Consider the following 21,719-nt stretch of genomic DNA (forward strand, 5'->3'; position numbering starts at 1 on the left):
GTGGCCACAGCCTCTTAAAATAGACCAGGTATTTCCAGACCCTCCCACTCTGAGAGTAGTCTGTAAAGAGCCAGTTTCCCGGGCCCCCACTCAACCCTTCCTCCAAATCCAAAAGGACCTGAGAGTGGATTTGAGGGAGGGCAGTGCTCGCCAGGTCCAGTCAGGTCAGTGCCCGTGTGTAGGGCTGGAGCTGCCTGAGTTTGGGGAACCCTAACTCAGCACTGTCGTGGAGGTCCAGCCTGGAGGAGTAAACTTGCTGTCCTGAATCCAGGCTACCTCTGCTGACCCCAACTCAGGGATCTCCTGTATCAAAGAATTACTGTGTTCAGCACCTGAACTCTCAGTCTTCAGCTGAGAGTCCCAAGCACATAGCTCAGTGATGCTTAGTAAGTTGTGGAGCCACCGCTGCAGACTTGAGAACATCTTTGTCACCCAGGATTGGGATCCCATTCAAGTCAGTCTTGCCACTCACAACCCAGCCAGTCGCTAATCTTTCATCTTTTGTGATTTGCCTTTTCAGAACATTTCATAAGTTCTGCTGTCTTTCGCTAAGCATGGTGTTTTTTTGTTTTGTTTTGGTTTGTTTTTGGTACCAAGGATCAAACTCACGACCTTACAAGGCAGGCAGCGAAACCTCAGCCAAATCCCTGGCCCAGCATGGTGTTTTTGAGATCCCTCTCTGATGCAGTGTGTGTCAGTACTCATATCTTGGTATAGCCCAGTAATGCTCCATGGTATGGCAGGACCCTGTTTTATTTCTCCATGCAGCTATCAGTGGCCATTTGGGCTGCTTTGGACATCTGCTCACAGCCTTTTTATCCACAGAAGTTTTCATTTATTGTAAGAAGAGGTGGAGTTTCTAGTTACATGGTAAATTTGTGTTTATCGCCTCAAGAAGTAATCCAGTTGCTTTCTAGAGTGGCTGCACCATCTTATGTTCCCCAAGAGGGCTTCTGTTGCTTCTCTCTGTTCACATCCGTCATTATCTGTCGTCTTGCTTTAGCCTTCCTAATGGGTGCAAAGTAGCGTCTTATTGTGGTTTCGTTTCCCTGATGACTAATGATGGTGAGCACATTCTTACTGCCTATTAGCCATTCATATGTCTTCCTCATTGAACTGTCTGCTTAAGTCTTTGCCCAGTTTTTAATTGGATTGTTTGTCTTCTAATCATTTTCTTAATGCTTTCTTTTGATAAGCAACGTTTTTAATTTTTGATGAAGTGTAATTTATCAACTTTTCCTTCTATTTAGCACTTTGTCCTATGAAATCTTTCCTTACCTCAGCTTTGCAGTCACTTGCTTTTTCCAGAAGCTTTTACATTTGGATTGTGATCCTCATACAAGTTATATTTAGAAACAGTGAAAAGATAGAATCAAGCTTTATTTTCTTTGACTTGAATGTTCAGTTGTTCCAATTCCATTTGTTAACACGAGATGCCTTTCCCCACTGAATTTTTTGACTCTTTTTTGGAAGATTAGTTGATGCTATAAGTTTTGGTATAGAATCTCTGTTCTGTTCAGTGATCAATTTCCTTGTGCCAGTGACACCCACTTTTGATAATTAAACATATTAGGGATTAAACCCAGAGCCCTCTCGCTGAGCTGTATCGCCAGTGCCCCCGTCCCCTATTGTTTTGAGACAGGTTCTCATTAGTTGCTCAGGCTAGGCTGGTACTGGCAGTCCTGTCTCAGCTTCCCAGAATGCTGAGACTACAGGTGTGTACCACCATGCCCCAGCTAGGTAGTACTTAGGAAGTAGAGCCAGAGGAATCTTCCCACTTTCTTTTTAAAGATTGTTTAGATCTCCACATCCATCTCTGAGTCAAACTGTCTTTCTTTGTTCTTCTTAAACAGGCCCAGAGCTCTCTTACGTGACCTGTGCTCACTGTGTTCCTCTCTACAGCAGCCTGGCCCCGAGTGGCTGCACACTTGGAGTCTCACTGCCCTCAGGTCTTCCCAGGTCACTGTCTCAGGGAGGTACTACCTTGACTCACCCCATCCCGTCACTCTGACGTCCTGTCTCCTTCTCTGCTCTTTTCCTCTCATTTTCTTCTGCCTTTTTGTTTGTTTTGTTTTGTTTTTTGATACCGTACCAAAGATCGAACTCGGGTCCTTGAACTTGCAAGGCATGTGCCAGAACCACTAGGCTAAATCCCCTGCCTTCCTTTTGAAATGCTGCTTCTTTCATTTATTTTCTGTATGGGCTTTGCTGTGGTGGTTTAGATTTCTGGAGTGAAGCTTTCTGCCAGGTCATAGCAGTACCGTTGGTTGAGGTCCCGCTGTGAGCAGTCTGGCACCAGGGACTCTGTACACACTTGTCAGTATGCATCCTCAGCACCCCAGAGTCGAGAGCACCATATGTCCGCTTCACCCCTGGCCCTGAGGATAGGCTGTATGATGGGTATGAATTTCTGCCCAAAGGGAGTGACACTATAACAGGAAATGTTGACCTCCCACCAAGACAGTCAGCTCACAAAGTGGAAAGGTTTATTTCGGCTCGCAGTTTTTTAAGTTCCAGCCTGTGATTGATTTGCTCTGTTGCTTTGGACCTGTGGTAGAGCAGCATAGTATGGCAGGTGCACATGGCAGAGCAAAAGAGTGAGGAAGGAACCAGTCCACTACAGGGGCACACAGCCAGGGAGTGGCCTCAGAACCTCCCACTAGGCCGCTTCTACCACCTTGACCTGTGCCAGCCTTTCACGTTTGGGTCTTTGAGGGGACATAAAGATCCAAACTGTACATTCTGTCCCTGGACCCTGAAAATTCATCAAAATTCATTCATTACCACAAATTCCCAAAGTTTTAACTATTCCATTATGATTCAAAAGCCTAAGTGCAGAGTCTCCTCTGAAACGCAAGGCAAACTCATCAAATACAATAAGCCCAGCATGGTGGTACATGGCCAGCAATCCCAGCACTCTTGAGAGACTAAGGCAGAAAGATCTCAAGTCTGAACCCACCCTGGTGCGCTTCTTAGTGACCCTAGTGACTTAGCAAGACCCTGTTTCAAAAGTAAAAAATGGCTGAGCGTATAATTCAGTGTAAAGGCCCCCTGGGTTCAATCCTCAACACTATTCAATCAATACAAGTTACATAATTCCAAGATATCCCAGTACAACAGGCATGGGGAAAACATTCCTATTCTAAGAGGATGGAGTAGGAAAATCAGGAGGGGCCAGCTCAAAGTGACACTGATATCAGCAGGGCAAATGTTAGGTCCTGTAGCTCCACATCCAGCATCAGGGCACACAGGGACAGGATGCGGCCCCAGAGAGCTTGGGCGGCTTCAGCCCTGCCTCTGTGGCCTCTCTCAGGCTGGCTCTGCATGCTGTTTGCAGCTTCCCTCAGCCAATGTCACATGTTCCTGGCTCCTTTCCTTCCTAGGATCTCCACTGCAGCTTCAGTTCTGCTCCTGCAGCCCTGTTGGAAAATGCTTCCAGGGACTCTCACCCCCACTGCACACCATCCTGCCCCCCAGGCCTTCTTTTGAGAGCTCAATGAATTTGCATTCCACATACCTGAAAAGCCAACCTCTCCTGGATGATGCCAATGGCTGAGCATGGCAGACAAATCCTGGGGAAACAATTCCCTGGCACTCCTGTTTACAAAGACCTCTGGGACTCTCTTTGAGACAAATTTGCATTTTTACACCTCTGAGCTTGCTGTTTTCTGAGGTGTCCTCCTGCTGTCCTAGTGTAGAGCACTTGCTTTCTTCGAGTAGGTGGTGGCAGTCACATCCTTATTGGCTGCATCTTTACTTACACACCTTTTCTGTCCTAGCTGCAGACTTTCTGAATCTTTCTGCTCTGCTTCTCTTTGCTCCAGATTCCCATGTTCGGTTTGGCTAAATGCAGCTAGTAATACCCATGCTACAGCCTAAACACTGTGCTGCCCTGAAATTGTTCCCACCAGCTAAACTAGTTGCTCACCTTTAAGCTCAACTCCCTGCAAAATACTAGGATATAATAAAAATGCAGCCAGGTCCTTTGCTGCAGTGCAATAGGATGACTTAGAGAAGGGGCAAGGTAGGGTAGGAGTGGAAGAGGCAGATGGGTTTACCAACGTAGGCCTGGCACTGAGAGCACAGAGCAGTTTGCCACTGTAGAGCATCAGACAGGTCTTACTGAAAGGCAAGAGCTGCGTGAGACACTGGGGTTATGGGTTGTGCTCCACATGGCAGACTCTGGTGCTGGCTCTGTCTTCAGGCACACCACTTCCCTTCTCTGGGCCTCAGCTTCATCACTGGTAAGAGGCAGAACCTGTTCTTCCTGCCTCACTGAGCAGCTACAAATTACAAAGCAGGCTCATTCGCATTATAATCAGCCAAAGGCCCCCCAGCCCCAGCTCACCTCTCCCACAGCCCCAGAGCGTCCTGTGAGGTCCCAGGCTACAGGCCCATATAGACCCAGGACACCAGGGCTCCCTGAGGCTAGCAGGAGCAGGGGGCATGTTGCCATCTGTTCCCTGCCTGGGGTTGGGTGTGTGTGGTCAGAGGGCTGCTCCCTACAATGGACTCCGGGGGCCTCGCTGACTTGACCCTTGTCCTTGGGTTCCTTTTCTACCTGAGCCCTGTCCCCTTCCTCTTACTCTGCCTGGGCAAGCCCCAAAGGTCCTTACACACAGACTTCCCACTTCCCTTCCACTCCCCAAACCCAGCTATCATGGCCTTTCACTCCTTCCAGAGTCCCCTCTGGGCTTCTCCAGCTGCTGGGCCAGGTCTCCTTCTCTCAGCCTGCCATCTACAGTCAGTTACTTCTCTGCCCAGGCCACCACAGGTGTTAGCAGGCTGCAGTGGCTGCCCGTCTCAACCAGGAGGAAGGAGGAAAAGATTTAAATTGCCTGTCTTGCCCAAAGCAGACAGATTGACTCAAAAGTGACTTGGTCAATAAAAGATGAGTTCTGAACGAGCCTTCCAGGGAGCTCGTCTCCAGGGCCGAGGTCGGGAATTAGTAATGCACCAGCGTGTGAGCAGAGTCAGCTGGCTTCACACTGCCCATCTCCAGCTTGGAAAATGTAATGCATCCCGGGCCCTTGGCAACCTCTGTTCAGTGGGCTACACGTCACCCCTCTGCACCAGTCTGCTCTTGTGCACTGCCTACTGGGCAGGTCTGTCACCAGAAACTTCTGCAAAGTTAGGATGAACAGCTGTGTTCTCTGCTCTGTGTCCCAGATATGGTGTTGGCATGTGGGGTTCCTCTTGGCTTTTTCTGGCTTTGTGGGGGCTGTGCACATGCGTCACCCCAGGGTGACTGAGTGTCTCTGCATATGTAGAACCCGTTGGACTTGGAGGACTGTGCCTTAGAGATTGTGCCCATGGCCACGGACACTGAGGCCCCTCACAGACTCTTCCCTGCTGTCCTGAAGCCCATGATGTGCATTTTTAGAGTAGCTTCCTGGCCTTCAATCCTGCCTCCTCAGAGCAGGAATGGTTTATCCTGCTGGGAAGACCTGAGTGAACTGCCCTAGCCTCTGAGGCTGCACACTAGTCCTCATTTCCAAGTGGTGGTGGTGATAGTGCTTTCAACAGCTGGCTCACTGGCCGTGCACAAAGCACATGCTGCTACTTTGGACTTAGAGAGACCTAACCTATGCTCAGAGCCTCTGCTGCTGCTGTGCCTGGGCCAGGTGAGAGCATAGACTAAGGGCAGTGGGCCAGCTCTGGGTTCCTGGACCCCCGGGCTGTGAGTACCTGGCAGTGAGAGGTCGTCCTCCCCAGGCCTGTGGGCTATGTTGCCAAAGGTGGCCATGTGGCTCCACCCAGGCCAGGGTTTCTCTGCATCCTGAGACTCTCTGCTCATCCTGAGCCAGGGATGACCTTCCCTGGAGCTGCTTGAAGAGGACCCTGGTGAGGAGTTGTCCAGTGCCCTCTATACAAATGGAGGGACTCAGAGCCCCTGGCAGCCACAGGGCCACTGTGCCTAAGAGTCCCTCACCCTCCAGGGAACATCCCTATCCACGGGCCAGCAACTTCTCTTCAGTACCCACTCCTGCTTGCCCCTGACCCCTATTCTCGCCCCCCACTGGCTCCTGGTGCCAGCCACCCCACTAGAATCTCCCGATCCCCAGCCCCCAAACAGAATGGGTCCTGCTTGCCTTTGTGAGCTGAAACAACCCACTACTGTCCAGTTCTCAGGCCTTTGGTTACACACCACTCCTGATCCAGCTGAACTAGGCTGGAGGAGGCCCATGTGCCCCAGAACCCAGGGTCAGGGATATTGCACACAGACTGGCTGAAACAGGCTCCCACATCCCTTTCCTTGTGCCTTTCAGCAGTGGAGTCTATGGAATACTGAGGGGCCCTGCTTCCCCCACCCCCACATTTCTTCCTTATGCTCCTGTCCCGCCTGCCTGTGATCCTAGTTCCATAACCCTGCATGCTGGCGGTCTCAGGGTGGGGCCATAGGTCTCAAGTTTCCAAGGAGAGCATGCTCCAGCCTGCTCCCCACCTGTGAGCTCATTTGTCAACAGACTGCTGCCCAAGGGCCAGGGCTCCCAGGCACAGAGGCAGGTATCGGGTTGGACAGAGGAGGCTCGTTCCCACAGAAGAGAGACAGTGTGTCCACCAAAGGTGCAGACCCAGCCTAGGCTACAGAGGGCCGAGGAAGCTTGGAGGGAAGGTGGATGACTGAAGCCTCCAAGCCAAGGCCTCGACACCAGAGCCAGAGTCTAGCCCCCTGACCACAGGCAGCTGGCTCCCAGTTTCCATCCATGAGCTGGAGATCATGTAAAGATTCTTTTCTGTCAGTCACCAGGCTGCTGTGAGGGTACCTGTGACCTCCTTTACCCACCACTGGACCTTCTGCTAGATGTGGCCTTGCTCTGGGTGGATATGGTGGATGAGAGAAGGTCTAGCAAACAAGGGGTGATGCCACAAGATGAAGTCGGGTGTCCCTGTCTGGGCAGACAGTGAAGCTCCATAGCTGGGAGCCCCATCAACGGGGACCCAGGGAACTTCCTGAACAAAGGCCCAGGTGACCAATGGAGGGTGGTGCCCGAGGTGGTGCAGTTGTGGCCCCATCACCTGGCACCTGGCAGATGTACATGAGGGTCCCTCTTCCGGTGCTGTTCACAGTCCAGCCCACCTGAGGACTGGCTGCGCACATCTGGCCAGGTAACATTTAGCCCCCGATGCCCGGCCTTCTGTGGCCTGTCTCTGAGTCCATCAGGCAGTACAGCGCCCCTCCCACACAGGGTCAGCCAAAGGCTCTGAAGACACCAGGGCTGCTATCTCCCTCCACCAGGCACAGCCCATTCTCTCTCACTGAACGGGCTCTACAACTGGGGTGGGGGGGAGGTGGCGTCCTCCAGGACCTCAACAGCTCAGTCCTTGGGTGGGGGAGGGAATCTTCTTGCAAATATGATATCAGCGCCGCCTGTCGCCCCAGGACTCTCCCACCCCATAATCTGGTGGGCTGTAATTGCTGGTGTCTTTTCAGATCATTTTTGTGCAAGGTGACAAGCTGCTTGCCAGAGTGAGCAGTTAATCACACAGAGAGCCCCTGTTTGGAAGCTGCACAGAGCTTACCCGGGGGGTGTCTGCTGGCAGCCAGGCGGTGGGCACGAGAGCTGCTCATCTGCATGTAATTCCAGGGCGAGCGTCTCCTCTCTGGGGAACAACGTGCAATTTCCGGCCCAACAGGGGCTGCAGCACGTGATGGAGTCGAGGCTTCAGTAGAACTGAAGGGACCCATCCTCACAGGGCTGCAGAGGCCTGGCCAGCAGGGTGTTCATTGCCCACCACAAAGGCCTGCACTTGGGGATGTGGTGGCCATCGGCCTAGTGCTATGCAGGGTGGACAGCAGGGAAGGCCTTGAAGGTGGCTTGCCTAGTACAAGTGTGGGCTTTGCGCATGTCAACCTGCCAGCTGCTCACTGGTCCTCCAGAGCGCAGATTTGGGACAGATAGGTGGCCACCAAGGCCCTGTGCTGTGTTGGGGCAGCAGCTCTGCCTCCTGGTATGTTGCCCCCACAGCAGGCCCATGAGGTCACTGGTCAGCCCACTAGGGCTTCTCTCTGCCACACCGTAGATAGCCAGGAGCAGGGCGCAGACCTCACCACTATAGCCTTGCCGTGCCCAGTTCCCACGACTGCTAATAAAATTGCATAAATATTTCATGCCTAATTATTAAATATTTAAAATGTAAAACTGGAATAGTTTAGAAGTTAGCAAGACATGAATAATTCAGCTTGGAAGCACAGCTCCACGTTTGAGCCAGGCCAGCACACCCCTGTACCTGCTGGTGTCCTAGAGCATCCTCCCAGTGTTGGGCAAGCGTGAGCCTCTCCAGTCTGAGGTCAGGTGGGGCTTGGTGTGGGAGCCTCTGGGGACCCCACGCAGAAGCACCCAGGGCTGGCCTTACCAGGCTGTCACAAGGCTAGCCTGCTCACACACGTCATCTAGCACATTCTCTGTGTGTCCAGGTTCACACCTCTGTAAAGACAGCCTCACCTCTACCCACCCAACCCAACTAGAGCCAGGAGAAGGAGCCAGCAAGGGCTCCCAGGCATAGGGCACAGCCCACAGCCCTTCCTGTGGCTGGCACTTGCCAAGGAGCCCTGGAACCTCAACCACTATGAACATAGCAAATGGGCTTTGGAAGAACACAGCCAGAGTTTGGGGAAGAGCAGACCACACCCTTCTCTGACCACACGGTGCCGCTGCAAAGCTTCTGCAGATGCCAAGTTCAAAATACCCACCTCACACAGCTGGGGCTGAGAAGACTACTTTTTTGATGGTACATTATTTGTTGCTTTTTCAAAGAGTGAAAATTCTAGCTTTGGTTAAGTGGGTTTTATTCACTTTTCTGAAACAAAAATGGCTCCATCTCAAGGACATTTCAAAAACGTCTTGGTGCAGTCAGTATGTGGGGCTTGTGTCATCTGGCTGCCTTCTTGTAATGTCCACCTGAAGTCAGGGCTGGCAGGCAGGGAGGGTCTTGCATAGGGTCCTTCTCAGGATGGGTACAGGGAGGAAGATGGCGCATCCCTTAGCCAGTACAGGACCGTGGGCATTGTGTGAGTCAGCTGTTTGTCACTGATGAAATGTCTGAGAACAGCTTAAAGAACTCATTGGCTCACAGTTTCAGAGGTTGCAGCCCACAGTGAGCTGACTGTTGCTTCAAGTCTGTGGTGAGGCAGAACATCATGGCAGAAGAGTGTGGTAAAACAAGACATCTCTCCTCATGACAGTCAGAAATAGAGTAAAGAGCACGAGTGAAAGGGGCCCCCAGTGTCTCACTGCTCCACAGGACCTACCTGCCCTCTTCATCACCTCCCAGTAATGCCATCAAATTATGATCTGATACCGTCACTTCCCCAAAGATTGTCATTTCTCAAACCTTTAGTACAGTGAACCTTTTGGGAAACGTATTACACGCCATGGTGGGCATCCTTACCCATCTTCTCTCATATGACAGCCTTCTCCAGCCCCACAGTCTGCCCACCCTCTCACAGGTCTTTGCACGCACACACACACACACACACACACACACACACATTTGAGTCTTCATTGAGTCTGTACCAGTAATATCCTGGAGCCTCTGAAGTGCTCCTTGTCCAGCTCACACCCTCCTGGCACCGGAGGTGGCTGTATCCCTGCCCACAGGGACTCTGATGACTGTGTGTCTGATTGGTTTGGGAAGCAGACTCAGCTGGGATCTTTGTGTGTCTTGGGAGCTCTAGCCTTTCCCCAGTCTGTATATCCTGAGCTGACCATCTAGGTGTTGGGGAACCGGGAACACCTGCTGTTTGGTCCTGACATTTTTCTCATGATTCTGTCCATTCCTGTACTGTCTGACATTCCTGTTAGTTGGATATTGGTACTCTGAGAATCTCTATTCCCCGTGCCCTTTGGTGTTTTCGGTCTCTCTGCTTTTCCTTTGAGGCGGACACTTTCTGGCAGATTTCTTCTCCTTTACTGTGCAGTCCCCCGTCGTATTGCCTCATGTCTGTGACAGTGTATTCTTATTCTTGTCAATGGCCTCTTGTAACAGGGTTTCTCTCCATCCAATGGTGCAGGAGTTTGTTATGGTTGTTTTGATCCATCCTTTTTCTCCAAGTTTTATTTTCCTTTTTTTTTTTTTTTTTTTTTTTTTTTTGTTTTTTGCCCCCCTTTTTTCCCAATTTTTTTTTTTTTTTTTTTTTTTTTTTTTTTTTTTTTTTTTTAACATGATGTCACTAAGTTGTCCCAGCTGGGACTTGCAATCCTCCTGTCTCAGCCTCCCAGAGTGCTGGGATTGCAGACAGGCACCGCCAAACCTGGTTTATATTGTGTTTTTTCTGTCTGTTCTTTCATATCATGAGCCTTCCTCCTCCATTGCTATTTCTGCTTTGGAGGAGGGCACTTATTATCAGAGTGGTATCCCCAGGTGTAGGTACATTGCTCCAGCCTTGCTAGGAAGGATGTGTGGCTGGGGCTGTCATGAGCTGCAGGATCAGGGTGTGAAGCTCAGTGGTGCTCACAGTAGGCCTCTCCTGCACATCTTCCCTGTGTTCAAGCTGCTGAGACGGAGATGAGACCGGGGTGACCATGGAGTCCTGGAGGTCTCCCTGACAAGAGGACTTATGGTGCAGACATGGAGCCTCTTCCTGAGTACCCATGGGAAGTCGTGGGACTCCTCCTGGAGGCCCATCTGCAGAATCCTGGGCCTTGCTGGTGCTGGTTCTGTCTATCCCATGCCTCCCTGTACTCAGCCACAATATGTGTTCCCGTTGGACCTGGCTGTCCCACCCCCACCACCCAACACTACGAAACTCCTGCCCTGCCAATTCGGCCAAGCCTGTGTCCACTCATCATGAACTTTTGTCTTCTGAAAATTGGTCCATGCCCTCCACCTGCACCTCTTCCCTCAGCCAGTATGCAGGCTATGTCTGGAGCATGTGTGAGCTCCGTGTCCCACCAATCATCAAAGGAGGCCCTACATGTTTACCAGCTCCAGTTAAACTGACTCCGTGGCTCTAGGGCTGTGAGGCAGGGCCTTGGGAAAAGTGAAGGTCTCACGTATACTTCTCAGTGCTCGGTGACCCTTCCCTGGCCCCTCATGGGCACAGTAGAGACACAGGCCAGTTTCAGTCTTTGCAGCACTCTCTCAGCTGTACAAAGCAAAGACTTTGTATAAGTCCCTCTGTTGGTGGCCTGGTGAGCACTGTGAACACTGATGAGACAGTGAACACTGGGAACATGCAAGAGTCTGTGTGACTGAGGAGAGAGAAAGGACACAGGTTCCATCCAGGCAAGCCAGGACCCACACAGATGGGAGGAAGGCACAGGTGGGAGGAAGGCACGGTGGGTTCAGGGAACTGGAACCAGGCCCAGCCTGAAGAGCCTGCTCAGAGCTCAGTGATCATGATGGTGGGGGTCTTCTGCCCTGGGCAGCAGAGCCTCTGGGATACCTGTGCCAATTCAGGCTCACACCATTCTGGGGCAAAGACATAAGTCAGGCCAAAGCAATGTCTGGGCAGGTGGAGCACATAGGCCGTGGAAACCGGAGACCTCTCTCCTCTCAGAGGATACCTCGGACAGGGCAGTGCCACACAGTGTGCAGCAAGGGTGCAGCCCAGCCCTAGTACCCCATGCTGCTAACACCCATGACACCACGTAGTCCAGCTGTGGTGGTCCACTGGGTGTGTCCTTTGGACCCTAGAACAGACGGAAGAGGACAGCAGTCCCCGGCAGCTCCTGAGAGCCGCTGACATCTTCATAAGGCTTCCTGTATGTCTCTTCAGCTGTGCCCCAGCACCAGGGACGACAGGACTGAGCTTTCTCTCCTCCAAGGGGCAGATTGACCAGCAGCCCCCATGGTTGCGGCAAAAGCTGGAGGTCCTTCTGCTGGGACACCCAAGGCTGTTTTAGGGCACTCTTCCCCATCCTGCTCTTCTCCTGCCCTTCCAATGGCTCACTGACTCTGGCCGTGGGATCCTGTGAACTGTAACCATCTCCTGTGCTCTCAGCTCTTCTCTGTGCCTGCATTTGTCTTGCGCGTGCCCCATCTGCCCACTGGTCCCAGTTGTCCTCCAAGTTTCAAGCTGTGAGGGATCCCCAGAAACTGGAGCCTGTAAATGCTTCTTTATCTCGACATTTCACTTTCGGACAGGAGTATTGTCCCCTGCTGGCCTGCGTCTGACAGTGCAGGTTATTTCTGAACTGCGTCTTTTCCATAGAATTTCCTCAGCTGTCTTTTGCCATCCCAGGAGGGGGCCAGCTGTTGGGCCAGGATGGTGGAAGCAGTGTAGCTCACATGCCAGGGCAGAGTCAAGAACTACCCAGGGTCTTCTGGAAGCCCAGCCAGTCCTGAGCAGCCACTGACACCCTCCTGACTAGCTGTGGGCCCTGGATGAGTGACCTCGACTATGGCCACGATGCTCCTTCCTCTGCTGTCCTTACCAGGACTAGCTGAGAGCCATTCAGAGCCAGGCCTGTCCCTGCAGAGGGCAGTGGAAAGGGAGGGAACAACCAGCCCTCTCTAGAGGATATAGAGATACTCAGGTGCTTGGCGTGGACGCACAGGGTAGGTACATCTAGAACAGAAGGAGGATGACAGTCTCTGGCAGTTTCCCCTAATCATCATGGCTACTGCTCAGGTTGCAAGGGCAGGAGAAGCCAGCAACAGGATAGAGGTAGTGGCCAGGGCTCAAAGGCTTCAGGGGCCTGGGGCTGGAAGGAAGCCTCCCCAGAATGAAGTTGTAAGCCCCAGTGCCTTGGTCTTGGTCTCGGTGTCTGTGCTACCATCTTCTGCCCAGCAAGCTGCCTCAGACGCGTGTGGGACAGACAAGGCTGAGGTTGGGGGCCCAGAGACCTCTGGCTTTCAGCAGACCCTGATGGCCATTCAGGCCATTCTGCCAGCTCTGCCTGCACACATGTTGTCACTGCTGTACCTGGGAGTGGGGTCACAGTGGATGCAGGCCTCTGGGCTTCTGCTTCTGGGCCCATGAGGAGCCCAGCCCAGCACATCCAGGCCCACAGAACCAAGCCCAGAGGAAGCCTTGCTCCTAATCATTCAGAAGCCCTGCAAGAATCACCAGGAAGAGAGCAGTGACACTTCCAAGGCAGGAAACCCATCTTTTATTCATTGAATCCAAACCACCAGTGAATTATTCATTCACATTTATGTAAGCCATTGAACTACAAGAATGACAGGGAGGTCAGAACATTGACCTTCCAGGCCCCAAATCAAGTGACTATTCTTGCTTCCTTCCCTGGACCCTCTTCACTGAGATGGCCTGGCCCCTCTTCCCTGAGGAAGTGGCTTCCCTCCAAGTTGTCAAGGGTGGTAGCCCGCCCCCTTTGTGTGTAGCTGCAGCCACAGATGCCAGGCATGTGGCCAATGCCTAAGCACCCAGGAGCAGTGCAGCAGCACCTTCTCCCTCCGGGATGCACACCAAGGGCTGTGGGTGTGCGTGTAAGCCTCATGCAGACCTGCACCCCACCTGCTCTGTGCCCTGTGCACTGCGCAGAAGGGGCCTGTGCCATCTCCAATGTCAGGCTACATTTATCACAGAGATTTAATTTTTCCCATTGGATGTCAGAGATAGATTAAAGGCCATGTAGTCTGTGACAGGGCTGAAATATCACCCCTGAAGTGTGGTCAGTGAATTCTTCTTCCTGCTGATGGCTCCATCTTGGGGAGGATTGGCTGAAGGACACAGGGAAGAATATTGGGGTCAGAGCTGCCAATTAACCTTTTGATTTTGTAGTCTGATTCCTCCATTCATCAAGAACTGCAAGCTCGTGTCCTATTGAGGGGCTCTTAGCTGTGGACAGTGTCCACCAGGCCTCCACATGCATGATGAATGGAGGAGCAGCAAGGGCAGGGCTATAGTGGACAGTGCCACATGACCCCTCTGCTGACAGGATGGTTTTTGTCAGGCCATTCCTCCTCCAGGCCCAAGCACCAGGATGCTGAGCTCAGAATGTGTGTCTCAAAGAACTCAGAAGGCTTAGAACTCAGAGCTGTGGGTTGAAGCCCCAAGAGGCAGTGAGGACAATGACAGCCCTGCCTGAGCCTTTGTGTCCACAGCGAGGCCATTGCACTCTGAGCCATTGGTCCTGCATCACAGACACATGGCAGTGAAATGAGGGTGTGCATGTGGCTTGGGGGCCTGTGTCACCCTGAATGGGAACCCAGTGCTCCTGGGTCTCTGTTTTCCTCAGTCAGTCACCCAAGGCCTTCTGGTTTCCACTTACCTCTCCTGGAAGGAGGCTCACCATGCCCACTCACTCCTCCCAAAAGCCATCCAGACCACACAGCCCCATTCACCTGACCCTGGCGCCTGGGGCGCAAGCTCGTGCTTCTCAACACCTCTGTGGGCGCTGTGACTCCAGAGTCCCACCTTTCCTCTCACACTCCTCTAGGCAGGGGCTGCAGGCCTCCAGGCTTGGCCTGGTCCATGAAGCCATTGGTCTGCAGGCTCATTGTGACTCAGGGCTACTCCTTGTGGGCACTGTCTGGGGTCAGACTGCTCAGGAGCATGCTCTGTGCCCCCAACCATACACCACACTGATAACTCACTTTCTGTCCCTTGGCCCACTTGGAGTGGGCTTCCTGAGCCTTAATTTAGCCTGTCCCTTGTCACAGCAGCCAGGCCCAGGCTCCCATCCTGAGCTCCAGACCGGACCTCCAGGAGGTGCCAGCTCAGGAGATAGCTCCATTCGTGTTTAAGTGGAGCTAAGCTTAGTAATTAACGGAGGGATAAATCAAGGTTTAATTACTCAGAAGGCACCTTGGGCGAGAGATTCATGGTAATTGTGTGTCCTTGTGGTGGTTTTGCACAGCTGGTGTCTCCCTGGGCGGCTGTAAACCATGGTGGGAGAAACGGCAGGGAGGTGGGGGGATCTGCCTCAAATGGTCTACTCAGAGACGCATGGGGGAAGGGGACAGCCCACAGCTCAGCTGTAGGACCCACCCAGACCCTGCTTCAAGGAGACCCCTCACCAGTGGCCTCACTGTGGAGGTGGCCGGCAGGTGACCCCCCCAGTACATAATCCACAGTGGCCAGACGGCTCCTCGTCCTTGTCACTGCTTCCCTGCTCAACATGTGCCAGGGTTGGGTCATGGCGGGGCTGCAAGGCAGACTCAGGTCTTCACTTACATACCCAGGCTTTTGGTGCCTCCTCTCCAGAGCATTCCCACCTGGACATGTGCACCCCAAGTCTTGGCCACCCCTGGAGTTTCCCAGGGTGACTCGGACTGACAGTGCCCTTTATTATTCCACAGGCCTGAAGGCTCCAAGCCAGGTGCAGAATCTGGAGTCCAGGTATCTGACTCCAGCATCTGGCTTTCAGAGTCACTGCTTTCTTTTGAGTTGCTGTCGTTAATAGAGTTAGCTTTATTATCATTGCCACCAGAAGGTCAGACCTGCTTATCAGCCTGCTGATTCTTCTGCGCGCACAGATTGAGGCTTGCTGACGTGGCACTGGCCTCCCTCATCTCTGGGCGGGAGTGACTAGGGTTGGGACATGGCTGTCCTCGCCACTTGACCCTCCTATGTCCCTGCCCCTACTTGAGTTGTCCAGGCTGGCTGCTCACGCCCCCCCTCTACTTTTCCCTGTAGAGCTTCGGAAGCAGGTGGAAAGTGCTGAGCTGAAGAACCAGCGGCTCAAAGAAGTGTTCCAGACCAAGATCCAGGAGTTCCGCAAGGTCTGCTACACTCTGACAGGCTACCAGATTGACATCACCACTGAAAGCCAGTACAGGCTGACCTCACAGTATGCTGAGCACAAGACTGACTGCCTCATCTTCAAGGTAGGCCACATTCCACAGCCTGGCTGTGCATGGCTGTCCCTTCCCATCTGGGAGAAAGCAAACCGTTAGCCCTCACGTCACCAGATGTGGTGTAATGGAATGGGAGAGGACATGCTTGTCATCCCAGTGTTTGATGACTGATCCTGGGGGCCACCGCCACCTGGCCATTCAGCTTGGACCTCTCCCTTCCTTTCTTGGTACCTACCTTCTGCATGTCTCCACCTGGGTTCCCCCTGTGGTTGGAGATACTAAGAGCATATCATTATCACTTTGTCCCTAGGCAGTAGTGTCCCAGAGGACTAAAGTGATTGTGTGAGGTATGGAAGGTGTGGCTTCAGAGCTGCTAGACCTTGAGCAGAGGGCAGTGTTCAGCATGGCCAGAAGGAAGGGAAAGCCAGTTGGGCTGGCCACTTGTCCATTGGCTGAGTTCACGGCAGCCATGCTTAGCTCCTGTATGAGCCATGTGCTCAGTGCCAGGCTGTGATGAAGTGTGCCAGGGATTCTCTTACTAGGCCCTCACTGCCATGGTAGGGCCTGGCCTGGTGGGACTGTGCATGTGGTGTGCCTGTGGCTTCCAGAATTCTGATCTGGGGGAACATGGGAATGAGGAGTCCTCGGGACAGGGAGCTCCAGTAGCAAAAGGTAGGTGTGTTACTACGCTGACAGAGTGGTGGTCCCACATGTATGTCAGGAAACTGGAAATCTCAGGTGACAAAAACATGTCCATCACTGACTTAAGGGTGATGCTGCTGCTCCAGTGTAGTGTGTGGCTGTCAGGAAGGGTTGAGCCAGCAGTATCTGCGGGAGGTCAGGATCTACGAGGTTTGGCCAGGCCATCTGAGCCACCACAGCCAGCTGGTCTGTCTATCTCTGTGGACACGGGAACCGACTTTTTCACTGAAGCTGTCCTCTGTGTGCCCTAAGCATTTCAAGCAGAAATCTAGAGATAACATGTTGCTCCTGTGTTCGCCTTGCTCAGGCCAGCGGCTTACTGAGCTTACACTCGTCCATCTGTCAGTCATCACACACTGTGCAATGCTCCACCTCTGCGGCCAGAGCCGTGCTTTGGGCTCAGTCCCACTGTCTCCTCATTTCACAGCTCACCTCCCAGATTTCCTAGATGTCTCAGGTCGTGTTCGTACATTTTACGCTTCTTGAAACTTGTCAACCTTTTGAGTAAATAAATATTCAAAAATACTCAAAGTCTTCCATTAAATAAGCGATCGGAAATGTACTTCTTCACTTTTGTATAATTCTATGTACTTCTGAATAACTCAAGATCGCTGATAGGTATTTAGCTTACCGTACTGTAGAAGTTCCTTTTTTTTAAGATTAGGCAAATAAAGATGTACTTACAAATGGTACTGTTGAGTATGTCACTATTGCCGCAATGTTTATAAATTATGAGGCAGATTTCTCAGTGGATTCTTACACATTCCTTGGCTAAAGTGTTTGTGATCTTACAAAAACTACCTCCAGGGAGACCTTGGGGAAACATTCCAAAATGTTTTGTATTATAGGTTGTTGAAGATACAGAAATCCCAAAAGAAGAGAACTGTTCACTCAGGCTCCTCCTTCCAAAGATGCTGCTACTAGTGTTTTGATGCCAGGGGCAGGGAGGGGCATGTGAGTGCAAGCCTCGTCACCCTGCCCACCTTACCCCACTCAGTAATCGTCCCTGCAGCTCCCCTCTGGTCCACCTGAGGACCTTGTAGCTGCCTGTGAAGCCTGCTGTGTGCCTGGCCTGGCTGGCCTCATGCATGGCCCAGCCTCCACAGAGCACATGGGAAGTGTGAGAATAGGAGGCTGACCTGGCCTCACAGAGCTCGAGGGATGAGAGGGAACCCACGGCTATGTTGATGAGTGCATCCCCAGATGACAGTTTGACATGTGGGTGTCCTCTCCCACGAACTCAACCCTTCCAGGGCTGAACGTGGCCAGAGCCTCAGTGTCAAGATGGCTGGTGGGCAGGTAGCCGAGGCCCACAGCTGTCTCCAGCTTGCTTTAAAGCAACACAGTTGCAATGGTGCCTCCGTCATGCCTGGCCTGTGATTTGCTACAGAATGTGCACAAGATGAGGATACGGTGCTTGGGCCAAGTAAGGTGTCGTGTGTCACCATGTAGCCTGGTGAGGGGTTGTGTGTCAGCGTGGTAGCCTAGTGAGGGACCACGTGTCATTGTAGTGGCCTGGAAAGGGGCCATGTCCTGTGACGTTGGGTAGGGTGCTGGGTGAGGTTAACTGGTCTCAGCAGCCCCATGTCCCTCCTGCCAGGGCAACTGTGACCCACAGTGAGGCCTGAGATAGCCATGGTGCAACTGGTTGGGCTGCCATCTCTTGCCTGGCCAGGGCCAGGAGGATGTCTCTCCTGCTGCTGTGTGCTGGTTGTTTTCCTCCAGAGCCTCCATTCTCGGCAGAACCTGCTGCCATCGGGCCTCGGCCCAACGTACTTCCATATGCTGTCCGTGCCACCTCTCTTTGCCCTGGTGCACCTGTGCAGGTATGGGGCCTGCTGGAATCCCATGCTGGCAGTGCCATCCAACATCCTAAGCCTGCAGACACTGGCCAAGCTACCACATTTGTCTCCCCATCTGTCAGAGTGGTGATTCCAGGCTTATCCTCGAGGCTTGGAGGAGATGATATTCACGATGTGCTTGCTGAAGGCCCGGGCCCTGGCCTGGCGCCGTGGGACCAGCATTGGTTCTGGTTGGTGGTAACACCACAGAGGTTTGCTCAGCCTCAGCCCACAGACACTCCTGCCTCTACACAGCCTCTGCTGACACTAGGTCCTGTCTGATGCTCTGCCCCCTACAGAGCCACACAGTTGTGCTCCCTCTCCTTCCATTGGAAAAAGAGTATGGAGCCCTAGGAGAGGCTCAAAGTGGAGCCTTTGCAAGCCCCTCCTATGGGCTGATGCTTCTCTGGTCAGAACTGTGGGCTGGCAGCCTTTGGTAATCTTCCCACTGTGGTACCAAGAGGAGTTTGGGTATGTCAAGCCTTCCGATGAAACTTTCTCACCAGGTCACCAGAGCTGGTTCTGCCCTATCCCTTCTGTCATCTCTGGTCACTTTACACCATGAGGCACAGTAAGCTCAGTGGGAGGAGGGGCCGTGCCTGTGCATTGATGGTAGGCATTGTTTCCAACGGGAGCCCAGCTCGTGGAGAGGGCATTCCCAGGATCTGCTGGGCATGGACAGAGGGGAGAGACGGATGCCATGTGTAGTGGCTCAAGCCTGTAATCTCAGATGGGGGAAGGCTCAAGCAAGAGAATGCTTGGCGATGGAACTCAGGACCTTGCCCTTGTGAGGCAAGTTTAAGGCCCACTTGGGCAACCTAACAAGACCCCATCTCAAAATTAAATATTTTAAAAGGCCTGAGGATGCAGCTTAGTGGTAGACTACCTGCCTAGCATGTGTGAGGCCCTGGGTTCAATTGCCAGTACTCCCAAAAGGGGGAGTGGGGGCCAGACAGATGGCAGATTGACCTCTGGGGCCTAGGGCCTTGTCCCAGCCCCACAGAGCTGGTGCACACTGGTTAGTGTGATGACATCTAGTCAGGAACCAGAAAAGTCAACCAAACCGCAGCCCCCTAGCCACTTCTGTTTGTTTTATTTTCCCAGAAATGAATTTAAAGGCAGGAAGAGGTCTGAGGCAGAGTTAGAAATAGCTGTGCCCTGTTTCCAGTCGAGCAGGTTCTGCAGATGTGTGCTGGGATAATTGAGGGTTTCTTGCTCAGTCCCACATGCTCTGCTTCCCGGCCCAGCCGGGACCCAGCCTCTGTTGTCGAGTGGGTGGAAGGAGCTGTTGCCCAGGGTCTGCCATTTGGGGGAAAGGCAAGAGATCTCAGCTCCAGCTCAGCCCAGCAGGAGCCTGGCATCCTGCCCACTCCATGCCCTCCAAAGGAGGCAGATCTGATGGGTTTCTCTGAGTTTCCTTGGAAAGGCTGGCCTGCGCAGGCCTGGAGGAGGGTTGTGCTGGCTGTCCACCACCATCGAGGGGTGGTGAGCTTGGAAGCTCACCGTGCAGTAGGCACTTCCTGGACAACTCACTCTTTGTGGTTCTCCAGGACTCTGCCTCTCCCCTTGCCCCACGAGGGAAATGTCCTGTCAGAGTGTCACCCACGATGACAGTAAGCAGTGCCACACAGTAGATGCCACTCAGGCCAAGGCCACATAGTAGCTGCAGCTCATAACTGACTGTGTGGCCCCTTTCTCTGAATGACCCCATGGGTCAGTGTAGGTGAAAGCCTACAAGGTCTGCTCAGGACTAGAGGTTAGGGACTATAGGGGCTGGAGCTGCACAGACAGGACACAGCGGCAGAGCAGTGCCTGCTATGTCTCAGCATTGCACCTGAGTTCCCAGCGTTGGAATGCAGGACTGTGGAGACATCTGCCATGGGTTGCCAGGCAGCTGGGGAAAGATCACATGTATACAGATGTCAGTCCATAAATGCACCCTGGTAGTGCATCCTTGGTGGGTGCATCTGCGACAATCGTGGATGCTTTCCAGAGCACTGAGGCTTTTGGGCTGAGCCTCTTACTCTTCTCTGGCAACATGGGGTAGCATTAATCAGAATATGTGTGTGATTCAGCACCCCACGAGACTTGGCTCACAGTATAACTATCACTTCTCTCGGGGTTTGTATACCAAGGGTTCCCTGGTGTCCTTAAGCAGGAACTGCCAAAGCCATCTCACCTTTGGGTGCCTTACCCAGGGATCAAGGGCTCACTTAGCCCCCTGCTTATCTACCCTGTGGGCCCACATGAGAAACAGGCACTGCCTCAGCCCTACACCCTCCTTAGTGCCTGTCCTGTGATTCCAATCACTTTGCTTTCCAGAAGCTAATAGACCCCACACGTGTAGAGGGGTCAGGTGAAGAGGTGGTCAGCTTCCCCTTCACACCTGCTCACACAAGCACCAGAACTACCCGGGACCAGCAAGTGCTTGAGTGGGAATAGGCCAGTGATGCACAGCAGTCCCACACCAAGTGTGCTGGGTATACACTGGAGAGCCCAGGCCTGCTGGATAGCTGCATCCATAGAACAGGCTCCAAAGAACCAGTCAGAAAGCCGAAGCTGTAGTAGTCTACCCCTGAGTGCCTCTCTTGGGGACAGCTCTTGTATGGCCTTCAAATGCCCATAGCTCCATCAGCCAGACTCTTCCTCCATCTGAGCCCACCTGGCCTTCACTTGGTATTGGTGTTCATGCTGCAGGTGTGAACTTCAAAACCCCAGTGACGGGTCCTTCATCCCAAAGGCTACATGGCAACAGACAGAGAACAAAAAGCCTGAAAAAAGGATACTGCAGCTGTCCTCTGACTTCCTGTTGTGGGCAGAGGGTGGGTGGGGGCAGTGGGCAGATAAGAGTTGGCCCCCAGAAGCTCTCTCCACATGTGGGGCATCACTTTTGTGAGGGCCAGCCCAAGGCTGGGATCCCCATGTCTCAGGCTTCAGCATCCAGGCCCCTCTCCCCATCCTGCTATGGCTCCCATCATCATCTGTCCTCAGGCCTTTGTGTTGGGTCAGGTGGAGGTGACAGGCACTTAGGTTGTTGGGAAGTGAGCTTACCACACACTTATGCTTTCTAGTATGGTCACGTCTTGCTTTGTTGTCTTTATACACAGTGGCCCCTGAACCATACTGGAATGGCTCTGCGGGCCCTGAGGGCTTGGCTCCTCCGGCCAGGGAGACCCAGGCAGCTCCATCTACTCTGCAGAACACCCATAGCCTCCCTACCCTGCCCACATCCCTGCATTCTGTCTGAGGCATGCAGGACACCCTCATTGCTCTGTCCTGTGGGACATGCAGAGGGGCAAGCTGGGCAGAGGCCCAGGGCCAAGGCCCTGTCCTCAGGTCAGACCCAAAACTCGTCCCTCTCTGGTACTGAGCAGATGCTCCCCTGTTGACCTGCCTCAACCTGGCTCTGCCCCGACCCTACCCAGGCCACACTCTGGCTGACTTTTTTTTTTTTTTTTTTTTTTTTTT

The 21,719-nt window shown here is 52.9% G+C and overlaps 1 protein-coding gene across 7 annotated transcripts in view; it reads left to right on the top strand.

Moving 5' to 3' along the window:
* Mad1l1 (mitotic arrest deficient 1 like 1) overlaps window positions 1–21,719 on the top strand; it is a 322,214-nt gene that overhangs the window by 249,938 nt on the left and 50,557 nt on the right. For all 7 annotated transcript variants that reach the window (XM_010612080.3, XM_010612079.1, XM_010612081.3 and 4 more), the window contains one exon: window positions 15,548–15,738. In XM_010612080.3, coding sequence (XP_010610382.1) covers window positions 15,548–15,738 — 191 coding nt within the window. The remainder of the gene's footprint in view (window positions 1–15,547; window positions 15,739–21,719) is intronic.

This window comes from Fukomys damarensis, unplaced genomic scaffold, assembly GCF_012274545.1.
Source record: "Fukomys damarensis isolate Sample0158 unplaced genomic scaffold, DMR_v1.0_HiC HiC_scaffold_17, whole genome shotgun sequence".
NCBI classification, from domain to species: Eukaryota; Metazoa; Chordata; class Mammalia; order Rodentia; family Bathyergidae; genus Fukomys; species Fukomys damarensis.